Below are 11,492 nucleotides of genomic sequence, written 5' to 3'. Positions count from 1 at the left end.
TTAGAATCATTACTCAAGTAAACATTGAGTTCCAGTTTTCCTCAATAACTTTAAAATATTCAGTTACCTAAGAAATGTATAAAGTAATGCACAACTGCCTAGTGCTTTATATTTAATGCATATATTCCTGTTTTTAAGAAGGATATATAATATCTAGCACAAGAAGAAAGAAGATCAAAAATGTATCTTTCTTTAAATCACTACTCAGGAACCATGAACAGCATAACACAGGCCATTTAGAGGATTTTTGGATGTTAACATTAGCATAATCACTAACATTTTTAATAAGCACAAATGAACCAAGCCAGTAAAAATGAAAAATACTATCAAAACATGTCATGCATATCTCATACTGAACATCTCAAAGAACATTGTTATAGCCTTGTTATGGATCCTACAGTTAGCACCATTTTTATATCTGAACACTTTGAAAAAGCAAAGGTCTTAAAAAATTAAAATTATTATAAGGATATACGAAAAATTAATATGCACTAAGGGTGGTACTAAACATTTGTCAAGTATTTACATCAACACTAGGAAGCCTGCTGTACTAAATTAACAAAAAAAGCTGAAACTGATATGCTTAACTCTTTCTATCCATGCTTAGCATAGCATCCCATAGATGGGATTAAATTCAGCCCGCATTAACCTGCCCATATAAAAAAGGCATAAACAGTAAATATGTGACTTTCTCTTAAAATAGGCCCCCAAATATCATGATAGTAAAAGCATTTGTCTTGCAAACTTATTACATCCCCAGCTCTAAAGCCATTTAGCAGGAAAAATATCCGGGTGACTCACCATAGCATGTAATTTACAACCCTTAAAAGTACCGGAAAAAAAGCAGCCCTTTATTTGTTGAAAATGTGAAGCATATGAATTTATGTCCAACAGACAGTATCAGCACTCTGTTCAGTCATTCAATACACTCCAGCATCTAAGCGTCTCTCATCCCAGTAAATTCTAGTGCATATCAAGGAGGAGGGAGAGAGCTAAAAAAAAAAAAGCAGCAAGATTTTCTCCACATGTACACTGAGGAACATAAAACTACTCTATCTCAGCATTAGGAAAAAAAGTGCACGATTCAATGGGCAAGATCTTTCCTTTTTGTTTTTTTTTTTTGATTATTGATTCACTGTGTAATCAAGAGCAACCAAAACTACTTTTAGTTCAAAGTACCCAACAAAACTTGGAGTCTTCATGCCATTTCAAGTTAAAAAGAAAGCAATGCAGCTTTTGGGCTTCAGAAAACTGGGCATCCTTCCATGCAGCACAGGGTCCATCACCACAGCTTCCATGGCCCAAACGGGTCACAGTGCAGTCAATCCGAAGTTGCAGCGACAGTATATCATGCCAGCTGAGTCCAGCCACGTATCTGAGATAGGGTCGTATTTCTGCACAGTATTCAGATAGGAAGAGCCTGAGTGACCACCCACCACATAAAGGTAATTATCAATCACTGCAGCACCGACTCCTAGAAAACGTGGGTAAAAATGGAGAAAAAACATGTTAACCATGAAGTAGACTTCCTACTAAAAATGTATGAATTCGTATCATAATGTTTTCTTAAAATACATTTCAACAACCTATTATTAATCACACAAGCAATATAGCAATACGTCCTTAAGGAAAAAAAAAAATCCCTTAACATAACATTAAGAGTTGAAGTCTCTCCTCCCCAATCCTACCTTCCTTCTCCTCCACCATAGGAAAACACTACTAAGAATGGAGTATCTATCTTTCCTTATGCTTTCTTCTCAATTTATATTTACATATATTTTTAAAGAAACTGTTCATTTTTATCAGGTTTTAAATGTATAGTGAAATATTTGAAATATATTGAACCATATAATTTATGCTTTAAAAATTCTACTCTATATATTATTATATATAGTTCTACAAAGAACAAGGCTACCCAAATTTTCTACATTCTCATTGTTTCATGGCTTTCCCTCTCCATGATACCACAGAAACTAGCTATAGTAAACAACTAGTTCATTCCATTTTGTCCTTTCAGTTTCCTATGAATCTTTATGTTTTAGGCGTTTCTTAAATCATAAATGGAAGGAATATTCCTAAAGCACTTCCATCAGTTAAACTTAAAACCCTTGCCTTAAAATAATGTAATTTGAGTTTGGGTTCCAAGATAATTTCTCCTTTTCCTCAGACATACTTGTTTTTCTCTAGGAACCCCGAAATCCAACCCTCTCTTGATCAACTATCCCCCTCGAGGAGGAGAGAACCTTTGAAAGTGAACATAGAGACTGTTATGTACAAAGAATTCTGTGTGCATGTTACGTAACATATAAAAAGATGACATCTGTTATACAGACAAAAAGAGCTTCTGTAAAACACATCTTATGACCAGCCTTTCTCAAAATGTGTTCCCCAAGTTTAAGAAACGATAATATGCACACTGGCATATTCAAATCATAGTAAAGAAATTAGATAGTTTTGTCTAATCTAGTTGTCTCTCAAGTTTACCACAAAACAGTTTTTTTTTTCTGGACAAGTAATACTCTTACTATATTCCAAGAAACTATTATTCTGAGGACACTACTATAAAAAATATTGTCCTATATGTTTAGAAATTCGTAAGTTATTATTACCTGTCCTGGGTTCTTTCATTGGTCTACACACAGTCCACTGATTTTGATGAGGGTCGTATCTTTCAATGCTTGACAAATGTGAGACACCATTATGTCCACCCACTACAAAAATAAAGCCTAGCATGACACCCACACCAAAGTGAATCCTTTTATCTGCCATAGATGCAACCATCTCCCAGGAGTCCTTACTGGGATCATAACGCTCCACACTGCAAATATTCACAAAAGAAAGAATTAATTCACATATCCTTTGTGTCACTCTTCCTACTAAAGCAAAACTAAAACCCACCATAGTTTTAAAAGTTCTAATGAACAGACAGATATAAAACAAGAACAGTTTGTCCCAAATGTTTAGATTTTGCTGAGAAAATTGCAGGGATAAAAGCTTACCTTGTGGACTGGGTGCAATAACAGCCATATGCTTTTCCATTGTATTGTACAGGCAGCAAGGTACACTAAGGGCATAAAACTTTTGGAGTCAGAAAACCTGGGTTTAAGCACTAATGCTGCATACCCAGGGCTGCATGAACCCTAGCCCTACCGCTCTGGATTTGTGTAATCCTGGATAAGTCATTTCCTCTCACCTCCAGAAATGGGGATACTATAACCTCAAAGGATTCATGTAAGAACAAAGTCAAATGAGTGTGCATGTGAAAGGACTTTGAAAATCCCAAACTGAATACAGCCGTTTTCTAAGGATACTAAGGATCTTCTACATGGCTAAGGAAAAGGGAAGATGAAGAGAAGGACAGAAGGGGAATTGTCTGTCATATAGGAGAATTCATGGTGGTTTACTACAAAGCAAACACTGCTGATTTTCATAACACAAACTGGCTCATCATAACAGTCTCAGAGTGATGTAAAAGAATGCAGGGATTAAGTCAAGTCTGGATTCCAGAGAACCCTGGGCATTTCCAAGCTGCAGAAATCCAAATTATTATGGAAATCCAAATCAAATCGGAATTTCCAAAAAAGCTTCCCTAGAAAGCTTTTTTCCCAGAAAAAGTCCCAGAAGGCCTTTACTATCCTTTGCCCTAACGGGCACAAAGGCAAGCATGCTGAGCTTGTTTTGGTCCCAACCTCACTTCTCAAACAAGCCTACAGCAGGTGAGAGTCCGTGACACAATTCTGCAGTTCAGAACAGAGATCAGACTGCAGACTAGACTGCATACAGACTGAACTCTAACTGCTTCTGAAAGGACACCAGGATGACCACCACCGGAGCAAAATCACTGGACAAGAGGAGTTGATACACTGCGGCAAGAACTTAAACCTCAGGAGCATTATCTCAAAATTAAAATGCTTAACCTTTTATCTTATAAATTGCTGCCAGCAGCTTTTCAAAGAATAGAAATTCACGTCTGGGCCCCAGGTACTTTTCCTTCAACTAAGGGAGCAATAAAAAGGGGCAATACTTTAGCTTACACAGAAATAAAAATAACAGATGAAACGCTCTTGTGTCATCAGTTTCTCAGTTAACAAACCACGATATACTCTTTCACTAAAATGCTCACAATCAAAACACATATCACTCTAATTACTGTTAGAGATAAAGGAATGATCAATTTTCAACAAAGGTTCAGAAGTATGATTAATTTTCCATATAAGCAGTCACTTTATGCTTTTAATTTTTCTCATATATATTTCTCCTTTATTCAGAGAATACTACAAAATACAGAAATCTCAAATTCATACTCCAGCACAACTCAGATACATAATGATACATGTATGATTACAGAATAAGAATCCAGAAATATTTAAATAAGGCATTAAGTTTATGATGCATTATAATATTGTGCAAGCATATAGAATTACATTTTTCACTTTTTTATTCTATTAAGCAATGCAATAACAGACCATTTACACACACACACATTTATATATATATATACACCACCCAAAAATCTAAAGTTGTCTAACTTCACCTTATTTTCAGATTTCTGAATTTTAAAATTTACATCATTTATATTGAATGAATTAATGTAAAATTTAATAAGAGGGATTTAATTCTTAGGTTTGTATTAAATCCTCACGTAAAATAATTACAATTATACTCACGAAGCAGATTAAATTTCCCCAGTGCCTATGAATATTACTCTAAAAATTAAAAAGAGAAGTTCATTCATACACACAAATCGTTTAAAACCCAGAAATCATTGTTAATGACACTTTCAAATACCCACAAGCACACACAGCTTGATTAAGGTAAATACCTGTTCATGTGGGCAGGACCATAGCCACCAATGGCATAAATCATTCCATCCAACACAGCTGCGGCAAAACAACTCCTTGTTGTAGTCATCGGTGCCACAGGGTGCCACTTCCTCACTTTGGGAATATACTTCTCTACAGACTGTAAATAAGACTGTCCATCATAGCCACCTAAAGCATAGAGTTCTCCCGCAAGTACTACTACTCCAAGGGTACTTCGGCTCTCATTCATCCTCTCCAGAGAAGTCCAGGTATTGGTATCAGGATTCCAGCATTCTACTGAATTTTCATGTTTTCTGATAGTGATGCCAGGACGCACATTAGTTTCAATACCACCTATAACATACACTTTTTGGTCTAAAACGCATATTCCAAATTCATAGCGAGGAATGTTTAGGGGTGCCAAACCAATCCAAGAGTCATTCTGAGGAAAGTACATCTCCACACTAAAGAATAAGCAGAAAAAATTAAATATTAAAAATCAAAATGGCCCATAAACAAATAAAAATGTTTATTCTCATTAGTAATCAGGGACATGCAAATTAAAACCACAACAAATCACAACACACTTTGTGGATTGGCAAACATTTAAAATCCGATAACAACAACTACTGGCAAGAATGTGAAGCAAGGAATGCATACTCTGTTGGTGAGAGCATAAACTAGTACAAACTACTCCAGAAAAAAATTCACATTATCTGGCAAAACTGAAGCTATACACGTGTTATGACTCAGCAATTTCACTCCTGTGTATCTACTCTACTGAAAGCCTATTACAGTCAGTTTTGCACCAGGACACATTTACAGAAATTTTCATAGCAGCACAACACAATCCCTCATCTAAAGGAGAATGTATAAATAAGATGTGGTGTATCCACCCTATGACTGAGCAATTTCATTCCTAGATGTATACCTAAGAGAAATGTGCAAACATATATACAGAAGGATATCCACAGCAGCATTATTTGTAATAGTCAAAAACTGGAAACAACCCAAACGTTCATCAACCATAAAATGGATAAATTGTGTCATATCACATAAGAGAATACTATACAGCAATGAACTGAACAAATTACAGCTATGTGCAACAGGGATGAATCTTACCCACATAATGTTGAGAGAAAGAAGCCAAATTCAAAAGAACACATTCTGTATAGTTTCATTTATATTAGTTTAGAAACATTTCTAATTGCCGGATTAGCAATGAGGATGGTGGTTACCTTTGGGGAGGACAGGGCGGGAACTCAAGGGTGGTTTCTGGGTGTTGGTCATGTTCTATTTCTTGAACTGGCTTGTATTGTTTATTTTGTGATAATTCACTCAGCTGTACACTTGGGATCTGTGCACTTTTCTGGATGTATGTAACACTTCAACTAATTTTTATAATTAACACGTTCATTGTAGAAAGAAAATACTGTATTATGCCCATATACTATAATACTATACACCAGTGAAACTAAATGAACCTTTTCCTTATGCAATCTCAGAGATGAATTTCAGAAACTTACTGTTCAGCGAGAAAACACATTTCCGAAGAATATATACTGTATTACTACATTTATATAACAATGTGTAAAACCTAACAATATATTGGGGCACCTATAATATGTTGCAAAATTACAACAAAAAGCAGAGGAATAATACCTAGGAAATTCAGAATAGTGGTTACTTCCAGGGGGAAGGAGATGGCATCAAGGACAGGCACGAGGGGACTTTAAAGGTACTGTTAATAGCCTATTTCTTAAGCTGGTTGAGAGGTACTTGGGTATTCATTCTTTATACCTTGCGTGGATATTATATACAGTCTCTTGCATGTATATGTATTTCATTACAAAAAAAGTTGGGAAAAAGTAGGCAAATGTCCCCAAACTCAATAATGCAATAGCATAAAAATATGTATTCTCTACCAGTATGATCAAAGTACACTCATTCCTTCAATAGTTATTGAATGCCTACGTACAATCAGTTTTGTTATACTGCTTATTTTAAAAATGTGAACTTGTTACAATGAGAATGATAAACTATTTGACCTTGAGAGCAGTTTCAATGAGGTGGTGGGGACAAATCTTGAGTGGTTCAAGAGAGATGGGAGATGAGGAAGTGCAAACAGTGGGTGTAGACCACTCTTCCAAGGATTTTATTAAAAAGAGTAAAATAGATATGAAGAGGCAGCTATAAGTGCAGAGAAAGACCATGGAGTCCATGGAAGATTCATTTAATCTGGGAGCTTAAACCAAAACTGGCTCGCCTGCTGATGGCAATGATGTAGTATAGTGGGCGAAGGTGGTGATACAGGAGAGAGAGGGAAACCGCAGGAGCAAAGGCCTTGTGTAGAGGAAAGGCCATGGGAGCCAGTGAATAAGAAGAGAGGTAGAGGGGTTGGTTTAGACAGAAATAACTTGGTAGATCTGCTGATGGCAAGACGAGGTAGTTCTCTTCTGATTGCTTCTATCTCAGCAGAGTAAGAGACAAGGTCATCAGCCGAGAGTTGGAAGGTGAGGGGAAGGGGCTTTGCATGGTTTTACGGAGACGGCAGAAGGTGTAAAACAGTCCTCCAAGGAGGTGAGAGGGTACACTGATGAGGGAAAGGTAAAGGGGTTGCTGGGATTGCTGAAGGCCCCAGATGAGACCAGGTAAGATGGGTATGTGTTTCTCTAGCCACACTCCACTGCTCAGGTGCTGCCATGCCAAAAGAGGAGAACTCAATTTAACCAGATGAGCATGAGGGAAGGAAAGAAGGGCAAGGGAGCCCTGGGTGTATTCAAAGGAATGACGACAGTGATGTTCCTGGAACCCAAGCTGGGTAAGGAGTGAGGGTGAGGACATGTGGTGGTTGGTGAGCAGTAAGTTTTACTAACTGATCATAGGGCCCAAGGATTAAAAGCCTTGAAGGGATCAAAGAACGGCTGCAGTGGGCATACTGAAATAAATAAGCTGGTGAGAGAGGAGGTGGTGGTCAGAGTGGAAAGTCAAAAACCAAGATTGTGAAAGGGCTGACGTCGCTGGTAACAACAACGCTGAGGGTATGATCACGAGAACAGGTGCCTAAGGTCAGGCAGAAGACTGTTAGCAGGGAGATCAAGAAGAGAGGCGAAGGTGTTGTTAACTCTGCACTGTACTATGTGGATGCTGACATCAATCATTACGTATGTAGAATGACGAGAAAGACAGTAAGCCAGCTATACAAATCTTCAGTAAATGAAGTTACTAAAGGGACAGCAGACATAGCCTGTGTTATAGCCTGCTAGTAAATGCTTGAAATGAGTTGAGGTTTTTGAGGGAGAGGAGATGAAAAAATTCTCTAAGTGGCTAAAAGAAAAAAAGAAAACATTTATCCAACCCTTAGGATCTGTGATACATGAGGTATGGGGGAAAAACAGAACAGTTTTGAGAGGGCCTAGCAAAAACAGTATCCTTAGGCATCAGCCATATTTCATTAGAACAAAAGTTGAGGATAAAGGAGATTTTTCTTATGAGAGAATATGAGTTCTAGAGGACATGGCAGATAGATTCGAGGAGTCAAAAAAAAAAGGCTGGGCAAGTAGGTTAAATTAGATGATATATAGGGTTATACAATAATGCTGTAATAAAAAACATATTTGGTTTTTGTCCCAGGTTTCTAGCACAGGGTTCCTGAACTCCTTGGAACTTCCTGAATGACAGGAATGTCTTTTGTTATTCATATGAGCTAATGAGGTGACTACTGATGGGTCCTTAGATAGCTTCAGGATGGGGGCTGGCAGCCAGACATACCAACCATGTAATTAGCAGGCTGGAGGTTGCACTTAATCATCAATGGCCAATGATTTCATCAATCATGCCTATGTAATGAAATCGCCATAAAAACCCCTAAACAATGGGGTTCAGGGAGCTTCCAGGCTGGTGAACACATTTAGATGCTGGGAGGATGGCATGCCCAAAGAGGGCATGCTCTGCCCTTTCCTATACCATACCTTGCAGATGCATCTCTTTTATTTGGTTGTTCCTGAGTTGCAGCCTTTGTAATAAACTGGTAGTAGTAAGTAAAGCACTTTCCTGAGTTCTAAGAGCTGTCCTAGCAAATTACCAAACCTGAAGGGGTGTTGTAGGAACCCCTGAATTTGCAGTCCACATTTCTGCAGGTAGAAATGTGGGTACCCTGGGCAACCCATTTGTGGCCAGCATCTGAAGTGGGTACAGTCTTGTGGGATTGAGCCATTAATCTGTGGGGTCTGGGAAAATCTGGATACTAAGTGTCAGAATTGAATTGAATTACTGGATATCCAGCTAGTGTTGGAGAAGTGGAGCACTGGGTGACGCAAGGAAAAAAAACCTCTCAATGATAGTAAGAGTTCAGTTGTGATGGATTTTCTAGAAGTGATGGATTTCTGGAGATGATACAGGTAAACAGAGATACAAAATATAAAGAGCTTAGTCCTTATGGTCTTTGAGGGCAAACGGATAATCAGTTGTAACGAGAGCTTGTCTTGGAATTACATCTGTAGTTTATAGCATTGAGGTGAGTGGTGTGGCTAAAATTCCATTTAACATTTTTGCACAACTATTCAAAATCGCTTTCAGCATATTGCCATCCTGATGACTTCGTATGCATAAGAAGAAACAATGCCGTTCTCAGAGCTTCCCGAGTTTCCTTAATAATAGTTTCCACCTACCCAATCCCCACCTCCCTCTCTAGCGGACCTCTCCTAGTTAAAGGAAAAACCTGAGGCTCTTGGATAGGATCTAATTAAAGCCCCACAGTCCCCTCCAGTAAACCTGCCCTCACGCTGTGATCTTGGGGCATGAAGAGACCCTTCTCCTCCTATTCAAGACCTACCACTCTTGCTTTTGATACCATCCCTTTTTGATTTCCTCTAAAATCATGCACTATCAATGACCATTCCTCTATCCTGTATCTTCACCCTATTTCTCTCTACTGGCATCTGATAATAAATAGACTCATGTCTCTCTCTTCAAGAACACAATAAAAACAAACAAGAACTTCCCCTGACTCTATCAGTTTCTGCCTTATCTCTCTCCTTCTCATCTCAGCCAAGATTCTTAAAAGAACAGTCTGCACAGTCTATTTCCTCAATCTTTATACACTTCTCAACCCACTGTAATCTATCTACGGCATTCTTATAACTCTGCTGAAATTACTTCACCAAAAGTCATTAATGATCTCCATATTGCCAAGTCTAACGGCCATCTTTCCATCCTTATCTATCTGGATCTTTCCATTGGATTTTACATTGTTAATCACACTCCTTCCTTCTTGACACATTTAAATTCCTTGACTTTCACGACGCTATTCTCTCTGGATTCTCCTACCTCTTAAGATTGTTCCTGCTGCCCTCATCTTGACTATTAATGTTCCCCAGACGTTCATTTGTGAATCAATCCTTTTTTGCTTTCTCTATGTTCTCACTGGGCAGAAAGGAGGACATTTTAAACCAGTTAAGAAGTCCAGAAGACTTCATAGTTTTAATTTATACCTCTAAATTTTTTTTCCCCCCAAAGCGCCAGTACATAGTTGTATGTCATAGTTGCACATCCTTCTAGTTGCTGTATGTGGGACGTGGCCTCAGCATGGCCCGAGAAGCGGTGCGTTGGTGCGCGCCCAGGATCCAAACCCAGGCTGCCAGCAGCGGAGCGCGCGCACTTAACCGCTAAGCCACGGGGCCGGCCCAATATACCTCTAAATTATAGTATATACTGATAACACAAATTTCCAGCCCTAATCTCTTCTTTGAGCTTTGCAATGATATCCAGCTAGTAGTAGGACATCCTTCACTGGATATCTAACAGGCACTTCAAACTCAGTATGTCCCAAACTAAACACATTATTTTCCCCCTAAAATGGCTCCTTCTCCTATGCTTTTCTCTCTCGGTATATAACCATTCATCCAATATCTAACCAAGAAATCTCACTCATCTTCCTTCTCACCACCCTCCCCATATCCATTCAACCAAATCCTGTCAATTTTCTCTCTCAATACATTTCTTAAATTAATGCCCCATTTTCTATCTTTACTACTTCTACCCCAATTCAGGACCCCGTAATCTCTTGCCTGTACCTTTACAATAACCTCTTTCCTAATCACTCTGATACTCAGGACCTTCAGATTGTAAGACTGACGTGCTGCCAACTGTGGCAAGAAAGCAGCTTCTAATCACACTGACACGAATCCTGGCCCCCTCCAACTTTCTCCATAATGCAGCCAAGAATGATCTAATATACAAATCTGATCATTTCACTATCCTCCTTAAAACAGTTTTTCAACCCACATAATAAAAATCCTCGCTTCATCATGGTACACAATACCTTCTTTGACTTGGCCCATATTGACCACTGCTTGCTTCTTACCGGTTAGAACTTTATACTTCGGAATGCCAAACAGCTTTCAGTCTCCTGCATATCCTATACAGTATCACGCCGTTCTGACTCTGTGCACTTCCTGTGACCTTCCCACCATTTTTCGCTTGGCTCTTGCTTGGCCTTCAACACTCAGCTTGGACACGAACTCCTCCACAATATCTTCCCTAAATCACCGAAATGGGATAAATGCCTCTCCTCAATACCTCCATGGAATTATCTTTATCACTGCATTAACACTATGTATTATAATTATCTATTTAAATGTGTCTCCTTTACTAAATTATGAACTTGTTGAAGATGGATTATCCAGCACA

The 11,492-nt window shown here is 38.4% G+C and overlaps 1 protein-coding gene across 2 annotated transcripts in view; it reads right to left on the bottom strand.

Annotated features, from left to right (window-relative positions):
• Positions 1-1,000: 1,000 nt before the first annotated feature.
• KLHL28 (kelch like family member 28) overlaps positions 1,001-11,492 on the bottom strand; it is a 29,789-nt gene continuing 19,297 nt past the window's right edge. The window contains exons 3-5 of one of the 2 annotated variants that reach the window (XM_058540666.1): positions 4,823-5,266; positions 2,610-2,818; positions 1,001-1,474 (exon numbers count right to left, since the gene is read on the bottom strand). In XM_058540666.1, coding sequence (XP_058396649.1) covers positions 1,311-1,474; positions 2,610-2,818; positions 4,823-5,266 — 817 coding nt within the window. In that variant the 3' untranslated portion in view covers positions 1,001-1,310. Of the gene's footprint in view, positions 1,475-2,609; positions 2,819-2,999; positions 3,065-4,822; positions 5,267-11,492 lie in introns of those variants that run through there. The other variant, XM_058540667.1, reaches the window with a different exon arrangement.

Source organism: Diceros bicornis, chromosome 5 (assembly GCF_020826845.1).
Source record: "Diceros bicornis minor isolate mBicDic1 chromosome 5, mDicBic1.mat.cur, whole genome shotgun sequence".
NCBI classification, from domain to species: Eukaryota; Metazoa; Chordata; class Mammalia; order Perissodactyla; family Rhinocerotidae; genus Diceros; species Diceros bicornis.
The sequence above is the reverse complement of the archived record's forward strand: the minus strand, read 5'-3'. Positions and strand labels throughout refer to the sequence as shown.